At 43.2% G+C, this 19,606-nt stretch overlaps 1 protein-coding gene across 1 annotated transcript in view; it reads right to left on the minus strand.

Annotated features, from left to right (window-relative positions):
• ATF6B (activating transcription factor 6 beta) overlaps positions 1-16,795 on the minus strand; it is a 34,138-nt gene extending 17,343 nt beyond the window's left edge. The window contains exons 1-7 of the mRNA XM_032946802.2: positions 16,477-16,795; positions 6,801-6,883; positions 4,364-4,472; positions 3,310-3,404; positions 2,802-2,982; positions 1,592-1,756; positions 577-992 (exon numbers count right to left, since the gene is read on the minus strand). Of these exons, the coding sequence (XP_032802693.2) occupies positions 577-992; positions 1,592-1,756; positions 2,802-2,982; positions 3,310-3,404; positions 4,364-4,472; positions 6,801-6,883; positions 16,477-16,549 (1,122 nt within the window). The 5' untranslated portion in view covers positions 16,550-16,795. The remainder of the gene's footprint in view (positions 1-576; positions 993-1,591; positions 1,757-2,801; positions 2,983-3,309; positions 3,405-4,363; positions 4,473-6,800; positions 6,884-16,476) is intronic.
• Positions 16,796-19,606: the final 2,811 nt, after the last annotated feature.

A 19,606-nucleotide genomic window follows, 5' to 3' on the forward strand; every position in this document is an offset into this window, starting at 1 on the left:
TATGGTTTGTTTCTGTTTGTAAAGATCCAATATCTCCATCAATATGGCATTGAAAAGTGCAAGGGCAGAAACTGCCTTTCGGGGTATAGATGCAAGCTACCAGAGATTGCAATATGAGACACTGCAAAGTTATGAAACAAACTATAATACAAACACCCCTTTATCGTTACTGACAAAACACTTTGTGTGATTTAAAGCAAAATATAATTGAGAAAGTATCCTTATCAAAAAAATGCGACCATGCCCAATATCCTAATTTCCAGATACATTTGTACATTTTAGCCATCATGGGTGGATAATGCCAGATTAAGTGAAAAACCAAACGTTAAGATTTCCCTGTGCAATCATTGGTGCATGGGTTGAGACCACCAAACTAACTTGACTTGGAAGTCTGATTAAATCAGATATATGAAAACTATATTCATACCTAGACCATATTCATCAGTAAATGCACAGTAACTCCGACAAGGCCATCAGTATGAACTCACTGAGCCACCTAGCCACTTCCGCTAGCCACACCGTCCAACGGCAACATCTGACAAATCACGTTGAAATCTTTGTGCGGGCCCAACGTACGTCGACATCCCTGCCGTACGGGTCTCTCGACGGCGGTTGTAGCGGCACGATCCTCTTGACGACGGCGGCAGCGGCGGCGGCGGCAGCAGTGGTGGGTGGTGCTGTACTGGCAGGCGGTGACAGGCAGGCGCCCGGCGCAGAAGCAGACACGGAGCCCACAAACGTCGGAGAACACAAGCCAGCCACCGATGTACCAGTCACCCCGTTTGCCATCTTGGTTGTCAGGCCATTGGCCATTCCCTTGGCAACAACGCCATTAGCTGTGCCATTGGGTAGTCCGTTTGCCAGGCCACCCGGGGGCAGGTTGCATGGTCCATGTGCGAGCTGCGTGCGGCCGAGTCCAGGCTGCGGCTGCTTGAGAAGGCACTGGGCTGGCAGACGAGTGAGCCCACCTGTGGATAGGACCACCGGTTGGGCTGTGTGTGTGCATGGATGACAGGGACGGAGGGGTCACAGGGCAGTGTGGGATAAACGAGGACGTGGTTTAGCTAAAATAATTCTCTAGTCATCGTGAATGAAATACACTATTCATATTTGCATCAAACATACGAGTAGTACGTATATGCTTTGTCTGCCGAGCGTCACGTGATCACAACTGATATACGAGTGCTTTGATATACGAGTGCTTTGGATTAAAAAACGTTTCTGGAACGAATTATGCTCGCAATCCAAGGTTTTACTGTACATAGATTTCAAGAAACAAAGCAGTTCTACTTACGTGCCCGTGCTTAATTTGTGTTTTCTATCATTTATCTTCTAAATAAATTCCGGCATGTCTCACACCCCCAGAAAGGGCATCTCGCACCCCAGGTTAAGGACCACTGCTCTTTATGTTATCCACTATTCATCTCCAACCAAGGGGTAATAATGTTTAGTCAACCCCTGAACAGGATTTAAACTCATTTTTAAACCGTTTAATTTTGAGCTGAGGTATCACATTGTGTGGGGTGCGTTCTGCTGCGCCACTGCTAAGCGACGGGAGATGAACTGCAACCTTCAGGTCACATCAACCAACCAGCAGGCTTTGCCTGGAAAGCGATGGTTTGCGGCACCAGGGAAGTCACCGGCTGCAGGATAAGGGTTTTGGCGGTGTTGGGTGCTGCAGTGATGCCAGAAGACAGGGCAAGGTTGGACTGCAGCAACTGGGGTGCCTTCTGCTGGCACTGAGTTGGCACCAACCCTAGAAGGAAGATAAAGTTTTTTCATTATTTATATATTTTTTAGGCAGGAAAGTATCACTAAGTCTCATGGCTCTCTTCCGTGTGTTTAGATTGTTGTCCTTCCCCGACACCTCTGATGAGCACGGTTGGCTATGTAAGGGTGTGAACGAAGTTCAACATACATACATACGTACTGCCCATGATGATTGCTGTATATAATTTAAATTGAGTCATTTGTGGGTAATTTTTCTAATTTGGCAAATTTGGACCATGCCGCCAGCCAGCACACAATGACTGACGATATGGGATCTTCAATGTCCAATATGCACTGAAGCAGACTGCGTGTATTTTACATTTAACACACCCGCAGTGTTCACCAGGCCAGCTGCTGGATTAAAATCGTGAACAACTGCAACAAGTGGCAAACATCCTTTCACTCGGTCATGTCACAGCCGAAGTACACATTTGTACACGAAAAAACACAATTCACATATGATAAACCATTAATTGGAAAGGAATGTGATACACTCAATCAAGCAAGGGTCCATAAATATTTAACTCTCTTGACCAACAGTAGTTACAAACGCTCCAAGTGGTGCTGTTGTCACGGCAATGAGTAAATTGTAAGCTTGAACACTGACACGCAATGGCCTAACCCTTACCAATTAGCTCATCCACCTTACAGATCAAGAGTACACTGGAAATTTCTCACAAAAGTTAGGAGGCAGCTACAGGTATCACTGTTACCTACATGTCAACTGTCCTAGTGTTCATCACAAAGCAATTAAGCCTACATTTTAAATCCTCAAGAGCTAAAATGTTGAATAAAGGAACAAGCCAAACTTAACATGAGTTTTTGTGGCATCATTGAAATCTGGCTTAATCACAGATAAGTTGAAATCTGGATATGAACCGAGGATGTCAGTGATGTCTCTGGGCCACCTGGCCACCGTGGCCTTCTACCAGTTTCCCCCCTCTTGGCAGTTGCATTTTCCTCTCACGCTCCATGTCCAAACGTGCCAGTGCATTAAGTGACTTGCTCCTCGGCCTAGCTAGCTCGCCCACCTGTGGCCGGTGCAAGAGCCTCATGTTTGGGTTCCCGTTTGGGCCACTCCAGGATGGCCTGGGTGTGGCTGGGTGGGGAGCCTGAAGCCTGCGTCCGTGGCGGGGAGGGAATGTCCCCTACACAGTACGGCGGTGTTGGCGGCCCCTCCAACTTCACTCCGAGGCACGGTGCAGCGCTTGCCTGCGTTGGGCAGGGAGAGTTGAGAGGTGACGCAAGAGGCTCTTGATTTCACAATTTATTAAAAGTTTAATGTCATGGAGTCTCTCCATGAAAAAACAAGTGTTGTGCGGTGTGGGGTGCTTGTCTCCACCGGTGGCCACGAGCCACATTCCTATGATGGGGGTTATCTTACCCACAAGACCATCATTGTTGGGTTTATCTCACAATAATATTATTTTATGGACACGAAGAATGATGGCCCTGGGTTAAGATAACCCAGTAAATCACCGACTACATTTTTCCTTCATCTATATAAAAATCATCTGCATTGTCCCTGCTTCCTCGTACCGCCTGCTTTTGTGAAGACTCCACCACGGTGCTGATGAGGACCTCGGACGAGTTGGATGAAGGTGGAGAGGGAGGCTCCTCCTTTATTAGCACGTCTGCATTAAAACAAACCAAAATCACCTCCATTGGACCACAGTGAAAAAGGAAATGCTCTGTAAAGCACAGGCAAGTGGACTAAACACGAGGAAGAGGCGGTGTCAAATCAACCCTGCCCCTTATAACACAAACAAAAAGCTCACACGCGTTCCACACTTAAACCAATGGGACTTGTGCAAAATCCACCCACAAAAACCCTTGACATCTGTATGCTGCCGCTATCGGTAGACATACTGAATTTTACAAGCAACGCACAGCATCAAGAGGGCCACAATGTGAAGCTAGTGATTCACTCACATCGCTACCCAAGGATGTAGTGGGTCCACACATGCATTAGCCAAAGATAAAATAACACGTGACATAACTTCCTGATGGGATGCATGCAAGGCTAGGGGCAGGGTAAGGAGCCAGATAAGATAACAATTGTCTGATTGGCCACAGAAACGATGCCAGATGAAACCATTTCCTTTATCACTCCATTGTGACCTGAAATAGTAGTTCATTGTGCTGCACATAGCAATGACAGCTTAAAGCTCGAAGCATGAATTATTCTCATTCTACGTGACTTTACCGAAAGAACCAAAGAAGATGAATTATCCTGTTCTTGAGCCTGTAAAAATCACCATGTGTGAACCAGGATTTATGAACAGAGGATGACTCAACTTTTGCCAATACTTTGCACTATTAGGCTGATGCAATTGAGTGACAGTGGCCTCAATCAAGAGTCTTGCGTCACCTCCCAACGCTCCCTGCCCACGTCACTTAAAGAAAGTGTCACTACTGAGAGAGCACGTAAGCATCAACAAAGCTTTAAAGCTTTAACAAAAGCTTTAAAGTTTACCAAGCAATGATTACCGTGAGAATGAAACAACAATGTGGCATGTCGGAAGACTTACTCGTGTGCGTTCACACTAAAACTCTTCCACTCTCAAGACTTGCAAACACCTAGCACTTGTACCTTGGAAAATTTCGGTGTAAACGTGTGACCAGGGGTCACTGGAGGACGACGATGACGAGGAGGGGGAGAGAGATTCCAGCTTAAGCTCGATATCGTTGTCCTCGTCCATCTGTGAGAAGCGCAAGTGTGCGTGCTGTGAGATGCTTTCGTTTTGGTTGGTCAAGTAAAGTAAATATCCCGAGAACAGGAATTAGAATGGTGACAAAGCCTTTGCCGTTGCAGCCCCAACGTTTTGAAACAACCTTGTAAACACCCTGAACATCGCAAATCTTCCATCAAAAAATATACTGAAGCAGAAGTTGTGATTTGTAACTTTGATCCTTACCTGAGTATTATCTATAGTTCAATGTTAATTTGCCATTTTATTGAGGGACTTACTACTGTGTGCTATTATCTTGGTGTGGTCTGGGACTGTTTTGTTTTTGTTTTTGCTGCCTTGCCCAATCTTGAGAAATCTGACATATATAGTTAAAGCATTCATGATTTATTTATCTTTTGTGGCTTGCTTACCATTTTCTCTAGTTTGCACTCGCAACGTTTTTTGTATTGTTCACTGTTGTAAATCGCTGACCCGCCCAAACTGGAAACCTGTGAAAAAGAGCTTCAAAAGCTCATCGGAATCCAACTGCAGTCTAAATAAAGATTCTGATTCGGATTCTGTTTTGGCGAATTGGCTGGATGACTCGCAGGGATTATTCCATGTTGGAGCACTAAACCAGCAGGGCAGAGCCCTGGTTTGAATCTGTTAGTCCATCTGCAATTAAGCTGCATTCTCAAGCATTGTGAGCTACTCCTCTCAGCTTATTTCCTTTTAAATGCACATCATATATTGTAATTCATTTGGATTTTCACTTAATGCGGCATATTCCAGCTATACGAATTAAAAAGGAAACGTCTCTTTGTGGGAAACCAACAGTGTTCGTCTAACAAGAGGCTGATTGCTGCCCTTGGAGAGTAAAATGTTGGCCGCTGGACCGGGGTCAGCGATGGAAGTGAACGGATGCAGTCCCCCACACGCTGTGAGCAATGCGACTGTGTCGAGGTTTGTTCCTTCCCACAATGCTCCCCCTCCTTGTCGAACCTCTGCAACCAGAGGGTAATACAATTTTTAAACATATTTTCAAAACCCTTGAACGAATGCTCATACAACATATAACGACACAATGCCCTATCCGCAAATTAGAAGACATCGCAGCGATACACTCCGCTGCTCCTGACGCGGTTATTTGGCTTGACCACCTGAATGTGAAATTGTAGTTGTTGCTCTGCATCTATATCAGCCCTATGAAAGAATAATTAATGCTTGGATGAGGTCATCCCAAACATAAATATATTGTTCTATAATTTTGTACCATGTGAATGTTTTTGAACAAAAACAGGCAATAAAGTTATACTAAACAAGGGTTCCTATCGATTGCACGTCTTACATCCACATTCATCTATATTTATTTATTATTTTATTTCGCCAGGTAAGACACACGGAGCTATATAGCTCTCTTTCAGAAGCGACCTGGCTACAAATGATAGCTCAATGAAGTGGCTCATCATCGTGTGAAAATGTATAGCAGCAAAAAACTAGAGGACCCCGAGAAAAGATCCACAAGCGACCACAGGTAGAACGTGGGATGCAGCCCACGACCTCGTGCATACCAGGCGAGTTAGTTAGCATCTCGCCACCGTGGCGCCCCATGGACCCTGCGATGTCCAGAATAGTTACAAGGGTGGCCCAGGTCAAAAAATGTGCCTCACTTCTGAAAGAGTCACATGGTATGCTTAGTGTTGGGTCGGTCCCCCTAAGAGCTACCTTGAGAACCTGGACCGAGTCCGCTAGCCTCGTTCGTAAATCCCGCTAGCCTCGTTCATAAGTCAGCTCGACTCAATGGTCATGGAAACGCAGGTTCAGTGGTGTTTACTCGGTGCTCCAACAATGCCATAAGCCATACAGCCACATATTTCTTCAATATCATTCGTGGGAACTATGGCTGTTTCAGTAAACAGTGACAATGTATATATTCACAGACATCAATTTCCCATTTTTATTTGTTTCCAATATCAAACCCAGGTGAAGATATTGCCATACAAGGGATCACAGAAGTCTTCCCATTTGATCTAGAGCAGTGTTCTTCAATGCAAGACCTGTGGAGCCACTGGCGGCCTTTAGTGCAGCCCCTGACGTAAAGCCCCAGGCAATGCACAAATGTGAAAATGCCCCATCATCGTACTGTCAAACCCAATGGTTTCAAATGTGTGGCAGCCCTCACACTGATGTCTTATCAGCGAAAGTGCCCCCCCTCTGATAGTTAGTGAATAACACTGATCTAGAGCGAATAAACAACATCCATAGGAATAGGACCGATCCAGACACACATTGCCACACTATGCATTAAGAGAAGTGTCTATATTACTGAAAAGGTTGGAAACGCAGCAGCACACTCACATGGGAATGATCGCGAAGGATGCCAAAGGGGTCTTCGGGATCGTCTGGAATGTCCATGTTTTCCAGGTCATAGAGGCAGCCATCTGTAAGGATGCACACAAGATGGGGTTACGGTATGTTAAGATGAATTCATTGCTGTTTTTCGGACTGCAGCGCCGTTATCGGGAATGTGGTTTCAATCCGGCTGGGTGGCACTGCAACACAAGGATTGGTCAAAGGTTTCAATCTTGGTCAAGGAGCCACACAGCCCATAAACCCCATCAGGATGGATACAATGGGTACCACATTTTCAGAAGTCAACAGTAATTGTCCTTCGGAAAAAACGTAACACACCAAAGGAATGTGGAATTTCCATCACTGGCGTATGGCCTCTAAGAGAAATGAGCATCATACCTTGACTGTTTGAGCAGACAAATACTTGGAATGATCGATGTTGCCCATCATAAGGACTCATGAGGTTTGTGATGAGCATCATGCTATGACCACTGTGTACCTGTGATTGTGTGATCACTTTTCACAATCAATTAACTTCTGAGTGAAAAACAACAATGTATCCAGCACCTTTCAGGGAATAGGGATTATGGCATGATTAGGTGGTAGATAAACAGAAGGTCGTAGTGTCACTAATGCAATACAGTGCAATGGCCATGTCCAAATTGGCCAAAAAAATACCTGCAAATTACTCAATTCAAATATTCATAGCCATTGTTGCCTTGCACTGTGGAAATGTGGCAGGACCATCTTGATAGAGAGTCATGAGACTCAGGCTTTCCTGGGTAAACAAGTGTTATAATAAATAAAGTGGCTTCTAATAATAATAAAAAAACAGATTTTTTTTCCAGAAACAAGGAGTTGTTGTTGGGAAAGAAAATGTCGCAAAAAACACGTGATCTCTGCACAGGAAACTGTTGCACAATTTGTGACGCAATAGTTGGCTAACAAAACAAAAGTTTTTGAAACCAAAAATGTGGTGGACTTGTCCTGCCCTTTTTTTCCCAATCGTGCAGTTGTTTTGCATGGCTGAGTTGTGATATTTAAGCAACTGTGCCGCTTGCAAAGGTGTGCAGTGTAGCGTTACGTTTCCGTGTGCTCAGGTCTGTAAAGCCTGCATGGGCGTTGCACTCAAAACATCTTGAACCTGGACATTCGTGTGCTATATTTATGCTGCCAGTCAATGGCCTTTGTTGAATCAGATGAGCATCCATTGTGAATCGCAATCCTTTACCACAAGTAAAACCTGATCACCCTGGCAGTGGCGGCTCTGCACACCTGCAATGTAATCGAGCACTGTGGAGGCGACCGTTGGCGAATCGCACAAATGTTGTGAAACTCCTTTCCCGTGGGCGTTGAGATGCCATAACCTGGCTCGCCAGCAGTAGGCAGCACATCGAAGTGGACTGATTGCCATCTGTCCCCATCTGTGCACGGATAGTGTGTGTTGCCACTTCGCACGTGTGGTTTTACTGTAGGTGTTCTAGTTTCCTCCCACAAGCAAACACATTTATTAATTGCCTGAAAAAATTCTTATAATAAATACCCAATACATGACCCTCCTGAAAAAAGAGTCCTGCAATACAATGTGGCTTTTATGGATAAATAAGTAAATGATTGACAATGGTTATATGGGGTAAGATCTTTATTTTCTCTCTCTCAATTATTTTCATAGGCAATTTAAATATTTAACACAGGCAAACAGTAGTCTACTACTCTTTGGTTCTATTCGGTAAAGTCACGTAGGTAAAAAAAAACCACGACATTTCGGCCACAACACAAGTGGCCTTCATCAGGTGAAGGGACCAACCTGTCCAGAGGACAGCGTTCACTCCAACAGGTTGGTCCCTTCACCTGATGAAGGCCACTTGTGTTGTGGCCGAAACGTCGTGATTTTTTTTTTTTACCTACGTGACTTTACCAAATAGAACCAAAGAGTATGGATCCTTGCAGTCACGAAAGCTTCAAATCTAGTAGTCTACTCTTGGGAATGATGTCCCATGGTCTTTAACATGGATTTCAGCAGACGCTGCTTTGGCAATTCCAAAATAATCTATTCGTGGAAAGTTAAGAGTCAACTCCTGGTGACTACTAACATTTACTACCCTATTGTAGTGTTACACGTACCACCATAATGACCTTGCCCATAGTTAATTTTACTGTTGTAGAAATTAAACAGGTTATATGCCTGTGGTCTAGCTAGGATGTAAATTGTAGGAAGGACCACAGACAATTACTGAGGTGGAAGATAATTAGTGTGAACAGCAATTGCCATGATAATATATAAAATGGCAAACATTTTTAATTTAAAATTTTCACAATGAGTACAGGCTATACTTGGCAATTTGATCGTGCTTGATTTGTAACAAATTATGTAAACTTTACTGGATAACTTGACTACATTGCTGCACCCAAGTCAAAAAGTCTGGGTGATTAAAACGATCGTAGAGTGGTACTAGTCGCCACTGTTTGTCCAGAGCCAGTGGTAGAAATTCCACATTCCCACGGTGCTGCCCATGAGAGGCCAAGTTGATCTTCGACCTTGATTTTAAACCTGCAATGTTCCGGCTGCAGCAAGCAAGGAACTCCAGCCACAGCACAACCTGGCTGGATTCACTCTCACACCTGCAGCACTCCATCGGATCTCACCAGAAAAATCAGGGCATCTCCTTATGTCGACCATTATGAAAATTACCATTATTCTGCAGACCATAGTGAAAAATACACATTAACGCTGCTAATTCACAGCAAAGTCCCTTGACGAGAATTTAACGTTTTAACAACATCAGCGTTCAGTGTCACTCTGTGTGCAATAGTCTGCCATGTCAGATAAAATTATATTTGCATTGAATGCTAATTCTTAATGAATGGATGGTCTGTTGCACACTGCCAAATTCAGCTACGATGCAGTCTCATATAATCAACACATGGATGCCTTGAGACATTTGATATACACCCTTTAGCAGGCAGGTTCAAATTCCACGTGAAACACTACTTCAATGTAAAAGGAAAAGCTTAAAATCTAATACATTACCCTTACACAGAGAAGCAGATACGCATCTGTTTTCTAACCCCCCCACACCACCCCCCTCCGCTGAAGCAATTTCGCAAAGTGCTCCTCGTAAATAAAGGTTCATCCTACAATCCACAAAAACTATTCACTTTACGAAGCAACACTGAAACTAACGTGTGTACAGTGTGCCCCTCCGGCATCGTGCCAACGTTCAGGTGGCAAACTGAGCCACGTGGAAAACCGCATCAGCTATGATGGGGGCAGCTTCTAACACGTGATTTGCGGAGCTGAGTAGTTCGCTGCCTAATTCAGATTTATGCCAGATCAACGCACGTGCAAAAACCAACGAGGTTTTGCCCGTGCGTTATTTCTTCGCTGAGCGGTCATAAGTGAGTAGACGCTTACGTGACCTGATAAAATGAGCCCGATTTCTCGGTAGTAGTAATCTAATGTGCACCTCCATCTGTCGCTTGTCGGCAAACAACACAGCTGCTCGAGCAAAAACAAGCGTAGTAAACAGACGGTAGAAACCCAATACGTTTGGGTGGGCTGTGAGAGCGATTTTAACATGGACATGGTGTACTTCTGTTTAAAAACCAATAACACGGATACATGTTAAAGTCACAATTCACATGAAATAATTGCTCTCATTGTGTGAAAGTTTAAACACACACTGTGGCTGTCAATAGTACTAACCTTTCAAGACAAAATAGAGAGCAGAGAAATGTTTCTGGGGCAAAAATTATTCTCCAGAAAAAGAAATCACCATATCCAAAAGTGATAGCCAACTAAATTTTGTTATGCTATAAGGCAGTGTTAAAGGATACGAGTTTTCACATTTATCTACACACCACCACCATATCAGTCCTTTTAATTTTGCATCATTTTTCATTTTAGTAGACCAATATGCTGGCCAGTGTCCCTCTGCTCATCTCCAACGACTCTGCGAAAATTGTAGAAATTCCAAATTTCCATGACAGAAACCGGTGTATATTATATAACCACGGTTGCAATGCCTTTAAACGGTAATTCCTCTTATCAATCTCAGATGTAAGATGGGCTGATTCGACCCCCCCAAACCACAAGTACAAACCACAATTGCAGGTCATGAGCGCTCTGACCACAGTTTCACGCGCCCGGATATTGGCAGGTTAAAGTATTCGATAAATTCTATGAACGGCATTTCACTTTTTAGAAGCTCATGTTAATGTACTTGCAGGGAGTATTCTTAAACATTGCCTTGAGTCTGGTGGAACGAATCTACGTTGCTTTTCCTGGTGGTTTACAGGAATTGTTGTGCAGCAGTGTTAGTTGATAGTGAAAGTCATGCGACATTTTGTTTATTAACGCACACTGCTGTGGTTTTTATTTTGCTGTGTAACATGCATGCGGTTGATTCATTTTGTTGATTGTGCCGTGTGTTATGAGGTGGTCACTGCTCTGTGTGTCAATAACAACCGTGGAATGCATGCTTGATGTTGCTGTTAGTCCTGCAAGTAATTTTGGGGGCCATCAAGGGCCACTCTTAAAAACAACAAAAGCACTTTGCTCCATTATTTGCAACTCAAATATTGGGGCACCGATGAGGTCTACATTAATGTATTAAACAGGCCAGTTCAGACACTGTGATAAGTTATCGCTTTGCACGAGACTGTAAATGATACTTTGGACTGTGATATTTCCACACATGAGCTCTGCCACAAAGGAGTGTAACAATGTATTGACTCGACTTAATTACATTATGCTCATGATGCAAGCATGACATTAAGTGTGACTTACATATTTAAATATATGTTGTATATTATTTGTTCGTGTCAATAGAGGCACTGCAATTCACGAATTTTGGAACAAAATCAATTCTTAAACTCAACCACAACCCTCAATTCTGACCATTAATCCAACTACAAGGGGGTGCGCATCATTACAGACCAACCATTCCAGATTAATTTGAGCAGAGACATTACCTTTAAAAATATATCTAACCTGCTTCTAAAGAAGAGATACCATACACATAATTCTAGTTTAGTCAAAAGTTGTTTTGGATGAATGCGTCCGTGTCGCTAACGTGAATCTAGTAACTACACTTTCACAACAACACCCCCACGCACACAGCGTGCCAAGTGAAAGCCACCATTATGGAATGTGGGCTTCATAAAGAACTTTAGCCACCGCCCTGTACCCCAGATCTATTGCTCAGTCCTCCTATTTGTCTCATGGTTTGAAGCAACATCTGTGGGTATGGGAACCCAATGCACTTTTGAATCTAAATTTAAAACTCATTTCTTTAAAACTGCTTTTTGCGTGTAGTTTGTTGCCCATCCCCCGCACTACAGATTATCACGGTTGGCTACGTATGGTGCGAAAGAAGTTCAACATACATGCATACAATGCCAAATCAATTTCCCAGATCAATTTCAAAATTGCGCTCACCATCTTCAATATCCTCCCTGAACTCGTCCACGTCTACATATTGCATCTCATCCCACTCTACTTCCCCTCCAAACGACCAGTCAACAACCTTCGCTCAATGGGAGGTTGCTCTTCTCCTGTCGCCCGCACATCCTGTAACTCCCTTCTTCCAGCTATCTGTGCTGTTGAGTCTCTATGTCCATGCTCAGGTCCATGCACAATTACCTTGTTTCTCTGCCTGTATCTGTACACCGTCTTGAGATCGGGTAGCGATTACACACGATATAAATTCACACTGTTGTATTGGGGGTTTTATTATGTTTTACCTGGGGTGTCCCAGTCGACTTAAAATGTAATGCGTTGATGGGAAGACGACTTTCATAAGCGGTGAATGAATAGGACACGTGACTCATCGCAACAAGCTCAGCGATCATGTTTTTTGTTCCTCACAGTTGCCCTCATAAGAGCAAGCAACTATTTGGCTTAAAAAAACTGTACATTTAATATCAACAAGTCATAAACCTACAAAAATATTCATCATTTAGTCTTTCCATGTGTCTATTCGTTTGCGTATGAATAACATACACTAGGCATCGCTGCTCAACAGTTTACAATCAAACGCTGAACAAGCCGTGGTCGATGAGGACACGACTTGACACTGTGACAACAAGGGCTTAAACAACCATACTCTTTGGTTTTATTCGGTAAAGTCCCGACAGTTCTGTTCCTTCACCTGAAGAAGGCCACTTGTGTTGTGGCCGAAACGTCGGGTTTTTATTTATTTATTTTTATTTGTTTTTTACCTACGTGACTTTACCGAATAAAACCAAAGAGTATGAATTATTGCAGTCACGAAAGCTTCAAATCTAGACTTAAACAACCAGTTTAAACAAAGCAGTTAAAGGTATTCAACAAGTGTGCCATGTTGCTGGTGTAGCTGAGCTTGTTTTTCCGGATGCGGCTATATTTTTTTTGTTTAAACGAACGTACGCCAGCTCTTTGTCAGGCAGCCTCCGCCCTCTTTGAGACGCGTCTAAAGCCGTGCCTTCTGGGCATCCATGTCGACCACAATTCCTGTGCAGAATTTAAGTTTAATTTCCAAATACAGCGTCCCCTCCCCCCACAGTGTGCTGTATGTACAGCAAAGCTCTCATCGATATCTGAAACTCGACAAGTTAACCTGGGAGCCACAGGCACTACATTGGCTAACCATAACCCGGTTACCAAAGCCTATAAACGTGCAGATGTAACACGATTGTGTGGGAAGTCAACAGTGGTCGTCGAAATCGAGAAATTGTCCTCTGACATAGGAGTGAGGATTTACGATCACTGGCTAGGGGTGGTCAACAGAAACACCTCCCCCGTTTCCCCTTGATGTTTCTTTGCAGTGATACTCGTACATCCTTCACAGGTTATGTCCTCAAGCTTTATGCCGTCAATTGTGTTAAGTTAGTGGCTTCGTCCATTCAAATACAGTACCATGTTATTCACTAAAAAAAAGCAAACTGCTATACACGTAATACCAGTGCTTCATTTATAACCGAATCCACTGAAAGTTGACGGACACACTACACTGTACTATATAAGACTCTCAAATACAATATATATCCTATAGTAAGAGAAAAGATTATAGCAGGAATAATCTGCCTCATTAAAAAAATGCACATTAGATTTGCATGAAAATGCAAATACCAGCCCTGCCAGAAAACCACAAGTAAAAAACACAAGGAAATGCAAATTGACAGCAGAACCAGAATTGGCTGGAGAACCTGCATGTTGGGTGTGCTGCCTGATAGTGAGAGCACTCACCAATGTGATGACTCACAGATGGCCCTCTAATTCCCGTGGGGAACGACTAAAGCATGCTAGGTGCTGTTACGTTGCAAAGTAAATGTTAAAGAGCTTGCATCATTATTCTGAAACACAGATCACTGTGCTGGTGTCAGAGTTCAAACTCCAAAACAGACAAGTGAATTGCGAAAAAAAATAATTTATTAAAATTGGCATGGTCTGTGGACCCAATTAGACCCTCTTTGGGATGCTCTGTGAATGGATTATATAATTAGGAGTAGGATGATGGTTGGTTTAATAAAAGCAGAGCAAGAACTCTCCATCTCAAAGAGACTTTAATTAAACTTTCAACTATGAACTGACCAACCACAAACAACAACACCCTATCAAGATAGCAACACTCAGTTAATTCATGTGGTTACCAACTTGAGTCCTAAACAACGATTTTGATAGTGACATGGCCTGATAATGGTTTCAGTGAGGCTTGTACGCTGAACCTAGCCAAAGGGTTGGCAATAAATAACGTTGGCTAGGGTCAAAGGCGGGGTTTGGTATAAAGCAGAGAGGTAAGTTAAGCAGAGAAAGTGTCAGAAAGTGTTAAAGGTTGGAGCTTGTTAAAAAGTACCTGAATGGTATAATCATTCATCTCATTCAACTGCACAGCACGTGGTAGTTGTTAAAGAGAACACACAATTAAGGATGTATTGTGGGTTCTAAAAAAGTGAAGTTATAGACAAATAACTCCACACAGTGCTCACTGGTCAAAGTCCATCTATGCACACTAACCAATCATGAAATGAATGTAAAGGAGTTCATCATTCCACCTGCGAGAAAATGGAGGCAATGGATTTAACGTAGAAAGGTGAGGAACCACAATCGCCCAATCCTGTTTAGGCGAACGCATTGTGCAAGAGGCAGGGCAGCTGTCTCATCGCACTTGACAAGCACGCGATTGACATCTGTGTAACACAGTTACGTGAGGAGGGAAAAGGGGATAATTGCCAGTCATGCATGCAGTCTTCTGCAACAAACGATCAGCAACACTGTAAGGGTAAAGTATAATTTCTATTGCACAAGCTGCCGTGCAGTACATGGACACAAAACACGACACAGGTAAACTTGCTGTATTCAACAACCATGTGTAATATGGTTGCAGCCCTAACACTTTCAGTTCAAGCAAACATCCTTACAGATGGTCGAAATTACAGTTCCCCAAAAGGGCATTCATACCTACAAAAACGTAATGCAATATAAGCATGTCAAATAATAATAATATATACCATTGCATTACCTTGGTGTACCTGCTGCATAACTGTGGTCACAATACACCAATTTTATTGAAAACCAAACTACAATGTGGGTTTTGTATAGGGTCGCTTACAAATGAATCCCCGGACAATGCATGGCTTATAACCGTCTCAGCAGATCCTGCATGAACAACAATGCACTGCATCATACGGGTGCAGCAGAGGCACGGTGGTTTTCCGACTACACACTTACAAAGCTGATAACCTAAGTTCGACTCTCCGTCAAAGCGAGCATCAGTGGCAAGTCTTGAACCGGTGCTGGGCCTCCCTTCGCCATTCACCAAAGTGCACTGCTGACCAGAATGGTGAAGTATGGTCAAATTATGACCCCCCCCCCTCAACTCCCCCACTAATGACAGCGTGGGAGAGAGAGGTCTTCAGTCAGCAGTGGCTTGACAAAAGGATGTGATTACATGATACACACACAACGAACGCATGGTCACCTATGCAAAAATTACGAGCCTGGTTAGGCCCCATTCATTCAGATTTCGATCTCGCAAAGCCCTCTAAGCAGCACGTGTAATTGAATGGTCTCATGCAGTGCAGCATTCGCAGCAGCATCCTGCACGGTGTCCGACGTTTCAGGAAAGCACCACTGTCGTACAATTCAATACAACAATCAATAACAATGCACCCACTGCTAACGTGATTGCATGAGACAGCATTTAAAGTCAGCTGTCAATCCATCGCAGGATGATCTCCCCATGCGGTGTCAGTAATGGGGGGGGGGGGGGGGGGTTGACCATACTTCACCAGGCTAACCAGTGTGGTTTAGCGACGGTGGATTGCCCGGTACGGGTTCAGATATCTCTCTCGCCACTGATGTGAGCCGTGCACAATCGGAGTGGCCAAACCACCGCGCCACCACCACCACCACCACACACACAGGGGCAGAAGACTTGCAGAAGGAAGCGCCCTTCATTATCTCCAGTGAACCTCGTCTACGGCTCGCTCAGCGCAACCACCGACAAGCGGCAACGGACCTGCACGCAATGGCGAAGTATGGTCAAACAGACCCCCAATACGCGTACGGCATGGAGAATGGATACCGGCGAAAGGGGGGGGGGGCTATGGATTATTATCACGACAACCACCACCGCCGCCACAGTTATCAACAAGTGAAAGCGCACACACAACCGACGAACGCCACTGTCGCCGCACCTACCCCAGTCCTCCTTCATGAGCAGGTTGTCGGCAAAGAAGCGGCTGTCCAGCTCGCTGATGTATTCGGTGGCCATGGCACCCGCAACGCGCTTGCCCCACGCCCGAACCGCGTGCTTGTCTGTGGGTGTTAAAGGGTGGACAGAGAGAGAGCGAGAGTAGAGAGAGAGAGAGACACGCTGCCTGTGTGACGGGCCTGCGGTGTGTGTCTGCGTGTCTCGTCAGACGTCTCCAGCCGCCTCCCACCGCCTCCTCGCTCAACGTGGACGGCGTGTGGGACCCAAGATGGCGGCGGCGGTGGCTCGGGAACCGGATCCCGGAGGAACCGGATCCCGGAGGGCCACAACGCCCGGAGGGCGGATCCGGATCCCGCGGTTGCCATGGATACCGGGGCACGGCCCAGTCTAGACCAGGCCCCGTCAACAACAATAACAACAATAACTTTTGATTTAAAGCTTTCGTGACCAGGCCCCGTCAACAACAACAATAACAACAATAACTTTTGATTTAAAGCTTTCGTGACTTGGTTCTTTCGGTAAAGTCACGTAGAAGGGAAACAATAAAACAATAAAAATATAAAACAACAGTAACAACAACAATCATGAAATATTATGGATGATATCTGTCGTGAAAGCCTTAACGTTAAACTGATTAACAGCAATACTGGATGGAAAACAAATAATAATAACAGGTGTTTACCCCTTTCTGGCAATAATAAAAAAAACAGGTGTTAAAAAAAGTTGTTCAAACTATATTCATATTTTGATTTAAAGCTTTCGTGACTGCAGGGATTCATATTCTTGGTTCTTACGGTAAAGTCACCACGTAGAAGGGAAAAATAAAATAATAAATAAAAATATAAAACAATAAAATTCTCACGACGTTTCGACTGAAAACCAAAGCAAGAAAATTTTAAAAAAAGTGGCGGTTATTTTTAACGTTAAGTTCTTTCGATAAAGCCACGTCGATAGCAAACAAAAATAAAAGATAAAATAATACAATTAAAAATGTAAACAATAAAAAAAGATGTTCAAACACAAAATAGATGATTACCTTTTGCAAGGGATCGAGTAGCGAATTTATCACGCACTGTATACTTGTGGTGAACATGCAAACAAACATATCTGATATGGGGCCGTCCATAAATGACGTCACGCACCTAGGGGTTGGGGTGGTCAGACATTTGTGACGATATGTGACGAGAGGGGGGTGTGTGTGAAATATGACGTCACATCAAAATGCGCAACTTTAAATAAATATAGACAACACGTTCCACTTATATTCTTGGTTCTTTCGGTAAAGTCACGTAGTGACGTGGTGACTTTACCGAAATAACCAATAATATGAATCCCTGCAGTCACGAAAGCTTTAAATAAAAACGTTCTACTTAATTAAATAGACTTTTTAATAAATGTTTTCTAAGTTTTTTTGGGGGGGGGGAGGCAGAGCTTTGTGACGTCATATTTGAGGGGGGTCTGACTTTTTGTGACGCCGTGTGACGAAGGGGGGGGGGGGAATGGTCCAAAATCGCGTGACGTCATTTATGGACGGCCCCTTACTCTCCAACACACCGGTGTGCTGAACTGGTAACGAATTGGCACGTTTTGTTTACGTGACAAACCTTACTAATTGACTATGTCAGGTGGTGGTGGGTTTTAACGACACATTTATATTTAGGCGATGTAAGCCAAAAACCTCTAATATCAATATTATTTACTAACAACACTCAATTCTGGATATTGGTCGCGAAAGCATACGTGTTAATAATAATGATGTATAAAATGGATATACAGGGTGGTCCAGATGTCTTGTGAACCCCATATAATTCTCTAAAACGCAAAACAATTTCACTATAGGCAGCTTTGAAATCTATAAGGAATCAATTATTTACACCGGCGTCTCTGCCAGAACTTTCCATTGTTACAATCCGCGATAAGAAATCTAGTCGCGTGTGCAACTGTTGATATCTGTAGTAGCAATTCTTTAGTCACATTGTTGTTGTGTTGCTCTTCAAAACTGTGTATAGTTAAGCTTGTCCAAAAACTGCCCAATCACTGAGTTTTTAAATCATTTTGATGTTGACCCAGCTCACTTGCAAACGAGACTCTCCTGGCCTCCTGGGTTGTAATCTGGTTTAAACAACATTGAAACGTGAACTGAATCCGCCTTGGTGGCATTCCTCCAACTTGTTTTACTAATACAGTATTTATCTTGAGCCCAACCTTTCAGTGTCCTTTGATAACTTATTCAGTAATTGCCTGGAGTTTAATTCCATTGACATTTGGATGTACATTGTGTGTAAACATTACAATGCCACAGTAACTAACTTGGGTGTTTACTTATTCGTGGTTTGTTACTACTGCACAGGTTTTGCCATCTTCGTAAATTATGTTGATCACTGAAAAATGTTAAGGCATTTGTCCCAGTCATTCGTAACCTCTTTCATAGTGTGCAGAGGTCAGGCTTAACGTTCGTTGATATTCATGTGTATTCTCTAGAATCTGACTGAGAGTGTGTATCTAACAATTAAGAATAGGTTTGACCCTTTCTCGCAATAAAATAGGTGCTAAGATGTTCGAACATCTAATTTGTCCAATATTTTGTTCCGTATGATCGTCGCAAAAATTGTATATCCTGCGCTCTCCTATAATATGATTTATAATTATATCGTACAATGTAATTCAAGATAATGTACAAATACAGAACATTGATGTGCAATTAAGAAGGGTCATTCACCGAAATGTCACATATTGGTTGTTTTCCCTTTTAAAGCCACACTGTTATTGAGGAATTGTGTTGAGGTTGTTTTGTTCCTGCTATACCAACGCACCATCACCGTATTATGTGTCTAATACAATAGCATTATATTACAATGAAATGCCCTCTGCAAATACTATATACTATTCAATTACAACGTAATATAACGTGATATATTGTACTAATTTATCATGTAATACAAATACTGTTACAATTGAACTACAATCACTATACTATACACTGTAAAACAAGATTCTACTTCAATAATATTGCAATGCAATGAATTACAATTACCATGGTAATTCAATTACAATGCACAGTTCTTATCAAATGTAGTACAATATAAACCGCTACCCTTCCAATACAATATGCTAACA

Source organism: Petromyzon marinus, chromosome 5 (assembly GCF_048934315.1).
Source record: "Petromyzon marinus isolate PM22_M1 ecotype Great Lakes invasive population chromosome 5, UKy_Petmar_22M1.pri1.0, whole genome shotgun sequence".
Classification (NCBI taxonomy): domain Eukaryota; kingdom Metazoa; phylum Chordata; class Hyperoartia; order Petromyzontiformes; family Petromyzontidae; genus Petromyzon; species Petromyzon marinus.